At 49.2% G+C, this 17935-nt stretch overlaps 1 protein-coding gene across 2 annotated transcripts in view; it reads right to left on the bottom strand.

Moving 5' to 3' along the window:
* Positions 1 to 291: 291 nt before the first annotated feature.
* The window catches only part of KCNT1 (potassium sodium-activated channel subfamily T member 1), a 204871-nt gene continuing 187227 nt past the window's right edge, over positions 292 to 17935 (bottom strand). Inside the window, exons 26-32 of one of the 2 annotated variants that reach the window (XM_054007779.1) lie at positions 16955 to 17038; positions 16319 to 16447; positions 15082 to 15102; positions 13886 to 14189; positions 9617 to 9679; positions 2373 to 2457; positions 292 to 731 (exon numbers count right to left, since the gene is read on the bottom strand). In XM_054007779.1, the coding sequence (XP_053863754.1) occupies positions 611 to 731; positions 2373 to 2457; positions 9617 to 9679; positions 13886 to 14189; positions 15082 to 15102; positions 16319 to 16447; positions 16955 to 17038 (807 nt within the window). In that variant the 3' untranslated portion in view covers positions 292 to 610. The remainder of the gene's footprint in view (positions 732 to 2372; positions 2458 to 9616; positions 9680 to 13885; positions 14190 to 15081; positions 15103 to 16318; positions 16448 to 16954; positions 17039 to 17935) is intronic. The other variant, XM_054007780.1, reaches the window with a different exon arrangement.

Genomic DNA, 17935 nt, shown 5'->3' with positions numbered 1-17935 from the left:
AACAAATGCTGAAGAACATTAGGACGGTTGGGTAGCCTGCAGTGGGAAGGATACCACTGAAAACATAAATAAAAAGGCTACATGATAATTTTCTCTCTCGCCCTGACACTTCCACGTTCCACTGGGTACAACGTGACCGGCAGTGTTTGGGGGTGTTTTCCAGCCCGAGCCTTCTAGTCAATCAGGTTTCAGTTGTAGTCTCTGTTCACTTCGGCCACGTCTGCCAGTACCAATGAAGACTGTTTCACTAGTTGCGGTATATATTAAAAAAAAAAGTTAAAAACAAATAACTGTATGAATCCTCGAGCCTTTTATTTGGCCAACTGTCCTTTAACACTGAGGTTTGAAGAGCTTCCTTTCAAGGCATTTCTAAGCCGCTTGACTCCAGGTTGGGAATTACATTTTCTTAGTGCAATGCGGAGGAATCTGCCAGGGCATTGGAACCCACTGACAATTAGTGTTCACTGGATTTTTTTCTTTTAAGTGTTCCACCTGGAATCCATTTTTGTCCCCAAAGAATCCATCCCCTTGGGTCCAGTGTATAGGAAATGCTCTTCCAGTTCCATGCAGTAGCAATATGAGACGAAGCCATGGGCCTTGGCAAGGCTGTTTAGAGCTGCGTCTCATCTCTGGTTTCAGGATTGCACGGGTCCAGCTTGTTACTGCAGCTGCTCTTTCGACTGTGGGCGTCATTGGCTACATGAGCGAGAGGGTCGGAGCGTATTAAGTACCTAGGAGAAACAGAACGAGCCCATCAGTGTTCCCGAGCTCTTTGCCAAGCACAGGCGTTCTTGGGGACAGCTACCAAAGCGCTCTGCCCTCTGTTGCTATCAGTGGAGTTACTCCAGATTGACACCAGTATAAATGAGCAGATGTGATGCAGCACCTCTTTAGGGCAGAATGTGAATAACTTGCTACACAAATACAAGTACTCTCATGGCGCGGGGCGGGGAGATAACAGGCTTAGCCTTCCCTGGAGCAGCTGCCACTGACCCGCCAGACACCTGGGCTGTGGTGGAGGCTCACCGTCTTCCCCTTCCTGAGGCCCCCCCCACCGCCTGCTGCTGCTGCCTGCCTGGTAAGTCTTCCTCCACTCCACCTGCCCACCCCCTCGAGGTTCCCGCCGCTCGCCACATCCCTCCTCCACTCCACCTGCCCACCCCCTCGAGGTTCCCGCCGCTCGCCACATCCCTCCTCCACTGCACCTGCTCACCCCCTCGAGGTTCCCGCCGCTCGCCACATCCCTCCTCCACTCCACCTGCCCACCCCCTCGAGGTTCCCGCCGCTTGCCACATCCCTCCTCCACTCCACCTGCCCACCCCCTCGAGGTTCCCGCCGCTCGCCACATCCCTCCTCCACTGCACCTGCCCACCCCCTCGAGGTTCCCGCCGCTCGCCACATCCCTCCTCCACTCCACCTGCCCACCCCCTAGAGGTTCCCGCCGCTCGCCACATCCTTCCTCCACTCCACTGGTCCCCCCGCCCCAGAGGTTCCCACCACTCACCACATCCCTCCTCCACTCCACCTGCCCACCCCCTCGAGGTTCCTGCTGCTCGCCACATCCCTCCTCCACTCCACCTGCCCACCCCCTCGAGGTTCCCGCCGCTCGCCACATCCCTCCTCCACTCCACTGGTCCCCCCCGCCCAGAGGTTCCCGCCGCTCGCCACATCCTTCCTCCACTCCACTGGTCCCCCCGCCCCAGAGGTTCCCACCACTCACCACATCCCTCCTCCACTCCACCTGCCCACCCCCTCGAGGTTCCTGCTGCTCGCCACATCCCTCCTCCACTCCACCTGCCCACCCCCTCGAGGTTCCCGCCGCTCGCCACATCCCTCCTCCACTCCACCTGCCCACCCCCTCGAGGTTCCCGCCGCTCGCCACATCCCTCCTCCACTCCACCTGCCCACCCCCTCGAGGTTCCCGCCGCTCGCCACATCCCTCCTCCACTCCACTTGCCCCCCCGCCCCAGAGGTTCCCGCCGCTCTCCACATCCCTCCTCCACTCCACTGGTCCCCCCCGCCCCAGAGGTTCCCGCCGCTCGCCACATCCCTCCTCCACTCCACCTGCCCCACACACCGCAGAGGTTCTCGCCGCTCTCCACATCCCTCCTCCATTCCACCTGCCCCCCCCGCCCCAGAGGTTCCCACCGCTCTCCACATCCTTCCTCCACTCCATCTGCTCCCCCCACCCCACCCCAGAGGTTCCTGCTGCTCGCCACATCCCTCCTCCATGGCTGGGTCCCCAGAGCATGAGACTGACCCGTCAGCTAAAATCTCAAAAATAAATATATAGATACTCAGCTGACATTTAGCCATTTTCTCACACTGTTTTGCATTGCACGGCAAACACTCGGTGTTACGTTCATACATACACTATATCGTTGAGTTCCAGTCGGGTGTCCGGCGGCGGGTTAATCAGGACATAGGATAATGTGTTCTGATGGTCATTCATTTCATCTGCAAGGGGTGAAAAACAGAGTAGTTACGCAGGTGGCTGGAGTGATCACTGGTAACTCTTGGCTGGATTAGTCCGTGAACGTTTTTTAAATCGCACATGCACTTGAAAATGGGGAATCATAGGGGCTATTGGACGTTTCCCAATTCTCCCCAATGCATTACAATTACAGAAGCAGATGTGCTAAAGAATATGTGTGAAATGGTGCTCTAAAATCCCACTTCCAGCGTGTCTGCCGGGTTAGCCCGATGACAAATCCTGCTACAACAGTGCTTGGTGGCTCATGGCTCTTTTTGGCTTGGTTTACTTTACACACTACCAGGCCTCCTTGGTTCATCCAAGCCTGGCTCTAGCTATCCCAATGAAAGCAGCACTTTAACCAATATGGACAAGATGGGCTCAACCCAATTTGCTTTGGTACCTGGGTGCCTCCCACCAGACAAGCAAAGCCTCACTAACATGACAAACAGCACCACAAAAGCAGGTGGGGACAAACGGGATTGTGAGTCCATAATGCATTAGTGTGAAAAAGCATTTGAACATCAGCTTGTGGTAGCATGTTTTAAAGGCGCTGGTGGAGGCGAGCAGGTTCCCGTCCCCTCTGCATAGACCAGGAGACAGGAGGTTAGCAGGGGGCTGTAAGGTGGCCCAGGTGAAATGGCAAGGCTGGTTTGCAAGCGGTGAGCCCTGCGACCACTAATTCCTCTGCGCACCCGTTCTCTCTCTGAAGAATAAGAGCTCCAACCCCTAAAGCCAGGATTTCGCTCATAATTTGGGAGCGCCCTAATCTGATAGCTGAAGGGCTCCGCGTCTGATCCCGCTCCTGGAATGAGCTGGGGCATGGACCACTGCTGAGCAGTCACTTACTGGGAGGTGGGAGGGGGTCATTCCCCGCTCGCTTAGACGTACCCGCGCTAGCTCTGCTTCACCTAGCATGCTAAAAATAGCAGGGTAGCACAAAGGGCCGGTTGTGATAGCTGCCCACGCATGTACCCACCTGGACCATACGCAGACAGCTAGCCAAGCTGCCAACCATGCAGACCTGAAAACGAAGCGCTCTGTGTTGCTCAAACGCTCGGTTCTTTCACCAACAGAAGTTTGTCCAATAAAAGATATTACCTCAGCCACTTTCTCTCTTATAGAGCTTCCTGACAACTGTGCACACAGCCTGTCTGGGGCCTCCTTTTCCCCAGGCGCCTATGGTCACACTCCAGAGCATGCTGTCCCTCATGCACTCCACACAACCCCTACAGTTGGTGATCCTTATGCCCAGGGCCGGCTCCAGGCACCAGCAAACCAAGCACGTGCTTGGGGCGACACATTTTCAGGGGCACCATGCCAGCCAACCCCCTTTTTTTTTTTTTGGCTTGGGGCGGCACACCTAGAGCAGCAGCAGCGCATCCTGCACGGGCGGGGGGCGCCCTGGGGCCGCTGCAGTTCACATCGGGGAGCAGCGCCCGCACCTTATGGCCAGGCGGGCTCCGAGACACTACGACCTGCCTGCAGGTGCCGCAGGGCGGCTGCACCCCAGGGCCGCAGCCGGGGGCTGGGCGAAGCAGCCCGAGCCACCCAGGGACTGCAGCAGGACAGCCAGGAGCAGCAGCAGCAGTGGGGCCATAGTGGGGCCCGGTGCCCGGGGCGCTGCCATGTGGGGCCCGCGTCCTGCTCTCCGGGGCTCTGCTCCCTCTGGGGCTGCCCTGTCCCAGCTCCTCAGCCCCCTGCTGGGGCGGTCCCCCGGCTCTGCCCTCCTGGGTCCGGCCGGTCCTGGAGGTGGGAGCCCCGGCTGGAGGGACCCTGAGCTGAGGCACGGCCCAGGAGCCCCGCTGCTTGCACCGGATCGGTTGGAGGCACGGGGGAGTGGGCAGAGTCAGCACTGGTGGGGGGAAGCCCAGGGCTGGGGCAGCAGCGAGTGTGGGTGGGGTGGGAGAGCCCAGAGTTGGGGCAGCAGGGGGTGCTGGTGGGGTGTGGGGAAGAGCCCAGCTCTGGGGCATTGGGGGGGAAGGGTGGGGGGGCGAGCCCAGGGCTGGGGTGGCAGGGAGGTGTGTGGGAAGCCCAGGGCTCGGGTAGCAGGGAGGTGTCAGGGGAGCCCAGGGCTGTGGTGGGGGGCAGCCAAAAATTTTTTTGCTTGGGGTGGCAAAAAACCTAGAGCCGGCCCTGCTTATGCCAAAACCTCTTGTCTGTCCCCAGGAATGAACGGAACATCTTCCAAGTCTATAGGCGTTCACCATAACAAGGCCCTACACTTGTCTCATTCGTTCTCCTGAACTTTCAACCAGCACTTTTTCAAAGTGCCAGGCAGGCTGCTTGAGGACATGCGAGCATCTGAAAGCACTTGATAGCAGCCACACAGCTCAGGTATTTCAGTGCTGGACAATTTTTAGTGTCTATCTCAGACCATATGGCATCGCTAAGGAAAGTAAAGAACTGGTCTTACCTTGTTTTAATGCAAAGAGAAATGTGATGTTACTCTTACTGCACTATGTGCACCATACGCATCCAAAACGCTGTCCAAGGCAACTATAATACCCATCGGCTGTATGATTTTTGCCACATTCGCAGGTTTCCCCTTGTTCATTAGTTTATTCTTAGCCCAGCAGCAGGATTTATTTACATGATTATTTTTTTATTCTACCCAAAGAAAACTCATTGTAGTTTCAGAGCATATGGGACTGTAGCAAAGTTTGGTACTTAATGATGACAGAATTCAATAGCAAGACTCTGAGTTCCTAGCAAGTTCAGCAGGAAATATTCATGGCCATCAACACATGCATATCATAAATTACCTTGTAAAACATAATACTCCATAGAACTAGCCTCAGCAATGCTGACAGCAAGATAATTGCATGGGTATCTTTATTTGCATGCTCTAGTTACATCACGTTCATGTTGCACAGAGTAAATAGTGCTCTAAATGGTAGCTCTGGCTTGGTTTTAAACTAACCGAGCAACAAGATCATGAGTGAAATGAATGCAAGTCCATCTGTGCAGCAGTCAAGAAAATTATGTTCATCAACGTGTAGCTCCGTGAGTGTAAATGGGATTGGGAGCTGACAAACAATGAACAGTTGTCAGACAGCCACTGACAAGATGCATTACGTACAGGATGGAAAAATGGGATGACAGGTTAATAGAGAGGTAAGTCAAGGGCAGAGTAATGACTGAGACAGTTACATGAACTCACTATAAGGCTTTTCACTGGGACATCATCGCTAATATTAATCTGAAATACTCCGTCATCACAGCAAACCATCTACTGTGCTTATTAGATTTTTGCACAATTTTTGAAATTGTAAGCAAGGTTTTATCGTAGAGAGAATGTTCAATGGTGCCACAGTCTGCTATAGCTTGCAATAGCAGACCTTCCCTGAACAGATGTTATCTCATGCCTGTGTTTTCTCCACTTTACTGTTTCTCCTTCTATGCCTGAAGCTTCGCCCCCAGCCCCTCAGTCTTTGTTACATCTCCCTTGGTTTTGATTATTACGATATAATTGATTGTTCCTTTAAAATGTGTTCGCCAGTGGAACTCTAGAAGATACTTTTTCAGGAAACAGGCCAAGACTTCTATAAAAGCAAGTCAAGCAAAATATGAAATAGATTTGCCTGAGCAAACGGCCAAATGCGTGTGCAAAGAGGCATGATGACAACTGACAGCAAATGTTTGATTTCCAGGGCAGATGTGCCAACTGAATTTACTCACACATAAATACACTCACAGCAGCTTGTGCACATCTGGTCAGCACAGAAGCATTGCTCAGAATTGCGTGTACAAATAGTAGCAATTGTCCCCTCCTGGGATGCTGGGCAAAGTGATGTTGCAGAGTTGGCAACACTGATGCCCTGTGTATGGCTGTAATGATAGGCTTCCCAGTTACCAATAATCATTGCATCAGTGGCCTCCAGATGGGTATGTGTGTACACCCCATAGCGCTGGAGGCTAATGGAAAATCAGCTAAGCCATAACATTCATGCATTATCTGCTACTGTACAGAACTTTGTGAAAACTAATACCTAGATCAGAGATTAATCTATAAACTGGTTGTAATGACTACACAGACTAGCTATTCCTGTGGCATCACTAATAGCTTGTTTTAAAGACCCTAAGCCATGTAAACACTATGTTGTGCTATAGGCAAAGAGTGGTCCTTTCACACCCTCTACATTAGAGATGGAGACAGTGAAACCTCAGAGGTTGAAGGGTTTAATGGCGCCCCACCCTGCAGTCATATACATCAAATCCCTCCTTCCTGACCCTTCTCATTCCTTCCTCCCATTCAGAAACAGACCCACGCAACATGCCTGCCACCCCATCTCCGTCAGGGCTGTCAAGGTCTCCTTGCAATGAAAATCCAGGAGCACGTTGGAGCTCCACATTTCTGCTGGATCTGGGACTGCGTTGTCTTTTCAACATCTCATACACCAGGCAATTTGAGAGAAACAACTAGCCTTGACAATGGTTACACTTGCCACCAGGAGCAGAAAACGGTTGTGCTTTTATTTCCACAGCTTGTGAACAGAGGAGTCTCCGAGGAGCCAAAGATAGTTGAGATATGGACAAAGGGTATTGCTTAAAATGGGAGTCTAACACAGGGCCTTATCAGCGTTCCCCCTATTAGTCCCCTCTCTATCCCTAGGCACACGGACACCAGTAGCCTGGAGCAAGTTTCTTTCATCTTCAGCTGGCCAAAAGCCAGCATCCATTCCTCTAGGTGCATCACAGATATCTATGCCTCTTAGCTCAAGGTTGGAGCAAAGCACCTTGGCTAGGATTAACCTGGAAGGCCACACCTTCAGCTAGTGTATTACACATGGCCACAATGCATAATATAAGTGGGCACCTTTTCAATAGCAGGTTACACCTAAGTTTCACTTTCTACATAGGCTGTCAATTCACTTTTACATGCATGAAATCCTGTAAATCCCTAAATAACCTACCCTAGTCTGGTCTCCAGCTCTCTGCTCTCCTCTGCCTCAGCATGTCTCCGCTCAGAAGGAACTCTTCAGCTATCTGTCCTGAGGGCAGTGTCAATGAAAGCCAAAGCGCATTCTCAGGAGCTGGTCCCCACCTCTGGGATTCGATCCCACATCGTTCCCTCTTCGGGCTTCCCACTAACTGCTGGCCTTGGGGTCTGCTGACCATCTCCATGGTGATGAAGGAAGACGGGTCAGTTACTATGGAGTGTTGTGAATCGTGCACTTCTTTTTGGGAAGCTACTGTTTGGTACCATTCTAACCTACGTCTAGAATACCACAGCCATGAGCAACCAATCAATATTTATAGCCTTCCGACAGTTTGGTTTTAGCTGATCACATCCCAATGCTTAGCCTTTCAATGAAAAGGGAGCAGAAGCATAGCAATGCCATGAAAGCAGGGCTAGAGACATTTAAAACTTCTTACCGCTTGGTCATTACAAATGCAGTTTGCCATATGACTGGGGAAGGAGTGGGCATACCTTTGGTAGAGGCAGGTTCTCCTGCTCCATGGAAGCCACTTTTCCTAGCCAAACCATGCATTAGACCAAAGCACTGCTAACCCACCAAGTATATTGCCATATTGTCTTCTCTGGATCAGAGACTCTGTTGTGCCCATCTTGCAGGTATATGCTCGCTAGACCAATTTAGAGAGTGTCCAGATATAAACTTGGTCTTCTGACTAAAAACCTATGAGCGCGTAGATAAATATGGAATTCAGATTGGCTGACGAGCCAAAAAATAATATTAACATTAACAAATTTTCTGTACGTATTTTGTGTTTTTTAAAACTTCTCCTGGCGTATCAGGTTGTACGTATGAATTCATAACCCTCTGACCATTGAGGAATCTGCACCTTTACAGCATAATAAATCAAAAGAGCTTCAGGCCAAAAAAATGTCACTAAGACCTGGATTAACAAATTGGACTGACGAGCTGGCAATATACTGTAATGGAGCGGGACTTCCATGAAACCACGCTTGGGGCCATGTCTCGGACGAAGCACACCATTTATAGGGAAATGCCAACTTTTCACCTTAAGTGTGCTCTAAGGAAGGCTGGAAATTCAAATAGGTGACAATTTTTTTTTTGCTCATCTTTGGGTTTGATTTAAAAGGGTCTTGGCAGAGGATTGCTACATAAAGATTTGCTTTATATTTTGTTTTGCTGTAGCCATCAAAATCATATGAACTTTGATGACCGTAATCTGTAGGTACCTCCCCTTAAATGCTTCAACTTCTTTCAGCATGGCCTGTTTTCTACAAAGCCTCACAGCATGGGCATGCTTCAGTCAGGGACTGAGTTACTGTTTAACCCAGGATGAAATTCAGCTCCCACTAAGAGATTTGAGTCAGGGGGAAATTGCAAATAAATCCCATCAGGCTGGAATGAGACCAGCCTCTTGGAGAGTAAACGATGTGCTCAGACTAGGTAAAACGTGGGTGCTAACAGAATTTGGTCCTTGCTCCTTTGAGTCAAGTCAAGCATCCACAGATGACTTGGGGCTAACCATTAAGAACACCTAAACGGTTTTGTTACACTTTGAGATTCTCCCACAGGAGTTTTGAAATAAAATAGCAACAAAACCTAGTAGAAAACAGTTCTTTAAATTATACAAGGCTATTAAATTTTGATCCCAGTACACGTATTTTAAAAGAAGATAATGAAATATTTGCATTTCTATAGTGCCGTTCATTGGCCGGCCCCAAAGTGCTTTGTAGACTGTCTCAGACTCAGTCTTTCTGGCATCTGGAGAAGTGTACAAGTCTGGGGCAAGTTAAATCCAACACTGAGGCCCATATTCCAGAGAGGTCGCAGTTTATCCCAACCTGTTTTATTCTGCCAAGGAAAAAAAATCTGGGTCTCAAATTCCCAATGGTTTCAACAGCCATAAATCAAGTTGCAGTGGAGAGATTTTTAAAGAGGCAATTAACAGCTGTAATTTCCTTGAACATTTTCAACTAGCAAACAGTCACTGAATTTTCTCTCTCTGTGAGTTTACTGGATCTTCCATTTGTGGTGCAGATACAGGATGGTCCTTTCCCAATCCTCTCCCACAAATAGGTGCTTAAAAGGCTCAAATCAGTCTAAGGTGAAAACTGGCACAAGGGTGTGGATTAGACTCAATTGGCATGATCTTGTTATGCTGGGTGCAGCGAGTCAATCTTGACTCCCAGGGGAAAAGAATTACCTTGCAAATATCCAAGGTTTACCCGATTCATCACATCACTGGCTGTTAAATTTGCTACATCCTCTACAGAACATACAGAGAAAAGGTACAGACATAAACAAAGAGAAAGAGAGAGAGAGAGAGAGAGAGAGATCAGCAAGCAGTGATTCGGCAAGTATTAGAGACGAGCTCCTGAGCTTTCATGATAAAATGGGCAAAAAAAAGGGGACAGAAGGCAGACCAATGCGTTCTGTCTGTGAAGTCATGGATATTCAGACGCCAACAGGTGATATGCTGTGATAATGTATTCAGAGCACTGTACCAAAGGTGACTGGTCCACTGACACATCACTGGGTCCAAAGGAGCCTTCGACTTTACAGCACGTCAGCGGCACATTTCCATCTCCTCCTCTTTTATTCCTCTCCATGTTTTCTAAACGTCCAATTGAACAGCTCCCCACTCTCCTCAAGCCCGGAAATGTAGCGTTCCAGCTGAACAAGGCCTAGAGTCCAGCTGGGCCTAGGTGTTGCAGAGCGCTCTAAACATGGACCCATCCCACACACCATGTATGCTGCAGTATCTATATAGTCCAGGATAAGCAGGGTATCGTCCCCACCATCCAAAATATCACATCCAATTATCTGGATTTCATTCACACTCTGGGGTGCAGCATCCCACCTGGAGCTGTTATGAGTCTAATGGCTCCCACTGTGTGAGACAGTCTAGTTTTCCCTTCCAGTTTACAAGTATTCACCCACCTAGACATGTGGCTGCACTTCGGAACAAATGTCCAGAGAATGCTAGAGGGTCGTGCAAGCCCATCGGAGCAAGCTGTAGAAATTCACAAGTGCAAAAACACTAGACATGTGCTAAGAAAAGGCAGATGTACAAGTTGCAACTACCTCCAAGCCCTCTGACCTGTGTGACCAGCTCTTGGGTAGCCTGTATCTCAAAGTCATTCTGGCCTTTGGTAGCTTTACTGGAACAATCTTTCCATTAGGACAGGGGTGGGCAAACTTTTTGGCCCGAGGACCACACTGGGGTTGCAAAACAGTATGGAGGGCCAGGTAGGGAAGGCTGTGCCTCCCCAAACCGCCTGGCCCCCACCCCCTATCCACTCCCTCCCACTTCCCGCCCCCTGACTGCCCCCCTCAGAACCTCCGACGCATCGAACCCCCCCGCTCCTTGTCCCCTAACTTCCCCCTCCTGGGATCCCCTGCCCCTAACAGCCCCTGGGATCCCGCCCCCTATCCAACCCCCCCTGCTCCCAGTCCCCTGACTGCTCTGACCCCTATCCACACCCCTGCCCCTTGACAGGCCCCCCGGGACCCCACGCCTATCCAACCCCCCCTGTTTCCCGTCCCCTGACCCCTATCCACACCCCCACCCCCTGACAGGCCCCCCCCGGGACTCCCACGCTTTCCAACCCCCCCGTCCCCCATCCCCTGACCGCCCCCAGAACCTCCACTTCAATCAACCCCCCTTCTTCCTGTCCCATGACTGTCCCCCGGGACCCCTGCCCCTTATCCAACCCCCCGGCCCTCTTACCATGCCATTCAGACCAGCATGTGTGGCAGCCACGTCGCCTGGCCAGAGCCAGACACGCTGCTGCACTGCTCGGCAGGAGTGCGCAACCCCGCCACCCAGAGTGCTGCCTGCGCGGCGGCATGGCTGCAGGGGAGGGAGGACAGTGGGGGAGCGGCCGAGGTCTGGCCTCCCAGCTGGGAGCTCAAGAACCGGGCAGGACGGTCCCATGGGCCGGATGTGGCCCGCGGGCCGTAGTTTGCCCACCTCTGCATTAGGACATATAATTTTCCTGCTTGTCTAATATTAAAAAAAAAACATGTTCTCTTGGGTCTCTTATTCCACTACTTGACACATGCTCTTGCTGTCTCTCAGATAATATCCCAGGGCATTATTATACTAAACCCATGTCAGTTATTCTGGATCTGCCTTGAAGGCTCCAGTGCTCTAGTACAATGGCCAACAACTTGGTGATCATCTACCATAGTAATTCTTTGAGCATTTGCATGTGAAGAGGAGGAAACGCCAACATCTATGCTGCAGACTTTGAGCCCCGGCTGAAGGAGGGCTGCTAGTTCAACAGAACAAGCAGCAGCAAGTCTTGGGCTATTAACAGTGGGGGAACAGCAGATTGAGAAGAATGTAGTGAGGCAATCCTTCAAACGTATTCTACCATGCTAAAATGGGAATCTTTACATTGACTTCATTGGATATTGGATTAGATCCTTCATTATATATCCCTCTGCCGCTCTTTAAGGAAACAAACTTGCTGGAGAATGGACATTGCTCCTACTTCTAATTCTGGCTGTAGAGGCTCAGGGATGATACATATTGCTGGCATGTTGCCAGCGAGAGACTAACTTGGACATCATTAACCTCTCTTACTGCAAACTCTCCACTCACACGCCTCTGTTTCCCGTAGACACAATGGCACACAAGCAGATGACCTGCTGTGAGATCTTGTACGCAGTAAACCAATTGGCGTGGGGATGCCCGCTCCAGTCGACTCTAGATGCAGGGATGGTAGCACTTTGAGTGACAGGACGTGACGATTACAACACGGCTGTCTCTCTAGCCACTTGGCTGTTCAACACAATGTCATTACATAGTCACGCAGACGTAGCGGTTTGTCTCCGTGTTTCTAGTAGCCCTCTGATCCAGAGGACAGCAATGCTTGGTGATCACTCAGACTTTACTTTGTAAGGCTCTGTCCCTACCAATGATTTCAGCCAGGCTCTGCACGCAGGCTCAGAATGTGCCCAAATGCAGTCAGTTACAGGACTGGAGCCTAAAGAACCAGCCCCTCTCCTCGTCTTGGTTTGATTAGCTACCATGGAATTGAAATGAACTCTGTGTGCCATTGGAACACTGTCCAAAAGCAGGGAGCAGAAGGAGAGAAGGGAGAAATGCTCCACAATGCCACATCCGCCGGTAGAACTTCCCAGCTCGTGAAGAGTCCCTCGGAACGATACCTTCTTCCTTAACTAGGCTTGTGGAACTGGCTGGTGCATTGGGCAAATCTTTGTTTCCTTTCAACCCCACCCCCCCACCCAAAACAAAATGTATTTATTTCTAAGTTCTTTCCCCTCTCTTCCATGTGTCTGAAAAGTTGCAATGATGCAAACAACTTAGAGACCAGAAATCTAAAATCCCTCCCGAAATGTATTGCCAGGGTCACACCAGCTCCACAATCCCACCATGCACAACGGTCCTGGCCCTAAGGCTCCAGTTACATGGCTCTTGGTTTGCATTATTTTGTATGAGACTGGATGCCCTTTGGAGTGTGGGTAGGGAGCTATCTCCCGAACATGAAGGGTAGAAGCTTTTGTAGCATGGAGGCAAACAGGCAGCAGCACAGGATGGCTAAAAGAAAGACAAGCAAGCAAGCGCGCCGTGGGCTAAAGATTTCATCATAACTAAGGGATAGATTATTGTCCAAAGATGGTGTGAGACCCTCTTGGGTTAACAGCCAATTAAAATAGCTTAGAAGAAATAATCATTGCACTGAGAGATTCTTACATTATGCCAAAGTATTATATCATACAGTACTTGCTTTACTGAGAGCTATGAGATAATTAAAGAGTTATTAAGTTCTACACACATCGAAGTGAACCACTCAGCTCTATAGCTACTGAAAAAATATTCTAGGCGAGAATTTGCTGAAGGATTAAAAAAATATAATGATGGGCTATTGCACCAGCCTGAGCTCTTTTCTTCCATACTTTGCCCGAGGGGATAGAATTCTCAGCCAATAGCATTAGCAACTATTACAAATGGAGATTTCGGTCAGCTTCATGATGGAGTGGGGGCCAATATTTTCAACCTCTCCTTAGCCAGTCATCCATTTTACAGGCACAAATAATTAATGAGTGAAATTTCGCACCCGTAATTTAGGTCATTTAGACATTTATTTCCCTTGTTATACCTGGTACTTAGATATTTATTGCACCTGCAAATATTACAGATGTGTACACAGCTATTTGTCACTGCTGAAATAAAGGCCAGTGTCTGAAAACAAGCCCCTTACCGTCTCAGTGCTGTGGGATTTATAAGGCAAGAGGACTGCAGGTTGATGGGAGTGCCGAGTTTGAATGTACAATCCAGAGCTATGAACAAGTTAGAGGATCAGGCTTCATTTTGGAATTGTTTTATACCCTGAACACGTCTGGTTTGGTTCAGCTAGATGCTAAAATACATGATCAGCTTGTGAAAGGGGCGAATTGCTGGAAAAGCCATTAACTGTAAGCAAGAACGAAACCTACTTACCATACCCAGTTGTAGGTAAACCCAGGTGTTTCATTCGGTTTTTGACAAGCTCTGAAAGCTCTTGCCGCTCCGACCTCCTGTACAGACTCAACCTCTGCTGGCTGATCCACTCCGCTGTTTTGCTTGTGTGCTTGTTTCCTTTCCGACTCAGCCTGCGTGCCCACTGCATGCTTTTGCGCCGTAGCAAGGGGTGTTCAGACTGGTCGCTCGAGCAGGAGTTCCTGTGATGGCTTGTCTTGATGTTCCAGTGCTCCTTGACATCTTTTGTATCCTCGCAATCCTCGACATTGATTGAGATCTGCGACTGGAAGTCCCAGCAGTACATAAGGGGATGCACTAAATACCTTTCCGTTGAAAACACACTGAACACCTGACTCCACTGGAGTTGGCTGTGCCCAGCTCCTTGTAGGACCAGGTACTTACTTGGACAATGTAGTATTGTGATCAGCTACCCTTGGTCTACACCTTTACACCAACGGCCAACTTATCAGCAGCCCCCAACATTATGAAATAGGCATGTTGAGACTGCTACCTCCTGGATCCCTGATGATGCTGGGTGGATCCTGACAGTTCGATGGTGACATTTCATTTTCCTACTCTCTGGTAGTGGTCTAACATTCACACCAAGGGACTATTTCCCCATCTCCGAACCCCACCTCCACCCCAAAACCCTCTAATACTAGAAGCTATGTGGATGGTGAACTTGGAATTTAAAAATAATAATAATAAATGCATGTAACATCACTGGCACAGAAGTTTGTATGGAATAATGATCTCATGATGGCCAAACAGCTGAACTTCCATGTTTTCCTTTCATCCTCACGACAGATACGCAGCATATATCCATTATAAAATGTAAACCCGAATTGCATATATTCATTTCTAGTGCCATGGTTTGCAGCACCTCTGACAAAGGAGTAGATTGGATTTAACTAATTGTCAACCTTCAGCTCCTTGCAGCAATTTTCTATATGGCTTTCAATTCATATTTAAGATTAAACACTCTTCAAAATTAAGACTGAGTCACTAACCAACTATTCTTATCTGCCCATGCTGGGTATTGCTGGATTTTTCACAGCAATGTGTGATAGATGTAGATCATCATTGCCTTGTTGAACATTAAGTAGTGCATTACATTTTAAAGAAAACCAAAATCGTAACAAAGTTCTCACAGGCTCAATACAAACGTTTCTCACCTGAGTTCTGATGTCATGAGGCTGCATTGGAAATAAAACAAAATAAAGATGCAGTATGTGTTAGTGGTGAATATGTATCACTGAGTGTCCATCGCATCCTAACTCTCTCTTTCTTGAGCCACTGTTTAAGATCTGTAAACATGTCCAGAGGTAACACATCATAATAATTAATCACGGCTTCTATGGCATGTTCCCGGTTCAGAGCACCGCACAAAAGGCTGTTAACCTGTCCGTGGTCACACAATGAGCCAGTGGCAAGACGAGGATCCCACGATTACCCAACTCCAAACTGCATTCATTACTTTCTATGCCAGTGCTTGCTTCACCTTCGCCTTGTCTGGTTACCCAGGCTCGGCAGTGCAGACCACAGAGTAGGTGCGACTGGCACAACGTTTACAAGCCGGTTGGCCGGGTCTGGGGTTCTTGGATTGAACTTGGAGTTTTCCTTCTGCAAAGTGGCTGCCTGACATGGCTGATGAGCCCCACCTGCCCTAGTTCTGTGCCAATACTAAATAATAATAATATTTTTCAAATGGGGATTGTGGTAGTGTCTAAGAGCCCCCGCACCGCACAGGATCCCCTTGGGCCAGGGGCTGTACAAACACAAACACCTCTGCCACTAGTGCATCTTTGTCTTTTAACAAAAGGAACATTCCCACATACCCTTGTGCCATGTAGAAATTAGAAGAGCATGGAATCTGCGAGCCAACCTCCTTTCCAGTACGCATTCCTACCTGCTTCACACTGGGCTAGTGCATGCAAAATTGTTACACCTGCCCCATTCAATCCCACTGCTTGTCAATCGGGAGCCCCCTTTGGCTGCTGGCAGCCTGGCCCAGCTGGTCCTTTAATGGAAATGTTACTCCATCAGCTGCTCAGATGGGATTTCTCCTTGCCTGGCTAGACATGATTGTTACTATAACGCAGTTCACTAACAGCTACAAGGTCAGAGCTGACAGTGCAAGTAGGGTGACCAGACAGCAAGTGTGAAAAATCAGGACAGGGGGTGGGGGGTAATAGAAGCCTATATAAGAAAAGCCCCAAATATCGGGACTGTCCCTATAAAATTGGGACATCTGGTCACCCGAAGTGCAAGGGACCAGACTGACTGACGCCATTGCACACATTTTGGAAGTACGTCTACATGTTATCCAGTGACTTATCTCTGCTGGGACCTTTCACACCAGGGCTGCAGCCTGTAAGGTTTTCTGCACTCTCTGACCCCTATATTTCTTACCTCAGAGGTTGAGAACATGTGCGATTCAGTTCTGTAGATCCCAATGGGAATTTCTGCACTGGAAGAGCAAAGCTTCTGGAAGAGACGGCCATACGTCCGGATCCACAGGTCATCCTCAGTGATTTTCATCTGACCAACAGGGGGAAAAAATGTCTCTTTGCTACCACTGAAGGGACCCCTCAGCAACAGGGCAATCCTGTCTTGATAAGGTCCAAAGTTGCAGAGCTTGGATCCTGTTTTGAACTTCTCCAAGGCTCAAGGCTGTTGAGCCCCCGGGCTTTGGTTTGATCCCACAGGAAGGGCAGGGAGGTTGTGTGAGGTTCCTGTCGAACTCTCTTGGGACGGAGGTTGTTGTAAAGGTTCAGCTCTACCCTTAACTCTTATTGAACATAACACGGAGGAACCAATACACTGCCCAAGTTGGTGTGATTTTTGTCTCCCTCTAGAGGCCAGCCCCAGTGACTGCAACAGTATGCTATTCAGTGACAGACCTTCTTCTTTACTGTGGCCCAAGAGGCCTGTGCTTGGGGGCTGAAAGTCCCAGATTCAGTCCCCACAGAATGTTCACACGCAGATCCGCATGCACGTGTGACCCCATTGTATTACAGCTTGAAAGAGACCAACATTAGCACTTACAGCACAGAGGTAGCCAGAACCCGGGGTGGTGTCAAGGCCCAGCAGCAGTCTCGTAATGGTGATCATGTAGTCCTTCACAAACGACTGACGGGAGAAATTCAGAGTGAGATCAGGCCAGAGAAAAGGTTTCACTTGTTCAACTGTTCACTTTAATGTACCAATGTATTGACAAACTGGAAAGACAGTGAGATTATATTCTATATTCTCTTCTATTTGCTTCTTATATTGTGCCCAAAACCATGGTATCTAGGCACATTCCAAAGGTGAATTCAGTGATGTGACTAATATCTGCCACATGTGACTCCTTCCTTCTCTCTCTCTCTCTTCCTCTCCTTAGGGGGAAAACGGCATGTGGATTTATTCTTTTTAACTCATGCTGCATTCAGTTTTTAAATGATTCTCTAAAATACAGGAAACCAACATCGTTAACAAGAAGAAAGTAAAATGTGCCCTGAAGAGGGATATAATGTGGGCACAATGTAGAGTAATGTGTGCATCCGAATGGATCAAGGGTCCCTAAACTAGACACGTACCACATACCAGGCCACACGCAGAACCTGGGGCATGCCACACAGTTTTAGAGAAGGGTACTAAAGAAGCAGAGAAAGCGTGTGTAGAGCAAGGAGGCTGATGGCAGAAATGGAAGGGCCCTCTCATTAGCGTGCATGAGACAGGTGATGGAAGGGCTTGACCTATAGGCCTGTCTATTCTCCAAATGTCCCCATTTCTATTTTGCTTTAAATTGGCAGACGTTCCTTTGGGGAAGCTGATGGGCACAGCTGCCATGCCCTAATTCACCCCACTTGGGCTCTAGTCATCTATCAAACAGGGTCCTGAGGATGAGTGAGATTGCAATGAATGCCTGGGGAATCTCTGGGAGGTTTTACCTGCATCCTCTAACACAGAAGACTGAAAGGAAGGGACCCTTGCACTAGGGTAAGACCTCTCTCTGGATGGGGACCCCATCTCGGATATGGTTCT

This window comes from Malaclemys terrapin, chromosome 17 (genome assembly GCF_027887155.1).
Source record: "Malaclemys terrapin pileata isolate rMalTer1 chromosome 17, rMalTer1.hap1, whole genome shotgun sequence".
Classification (NCBI taxonomy): domain Eukaryota; kingdom Metazoa; phylum Chordata; order Testudines; family Emydidae; genus Malaclemys; species Malaclemys terrapin.
This window is presented reverse-complemented; position numbering and strand designations above follow the sequence as displayed.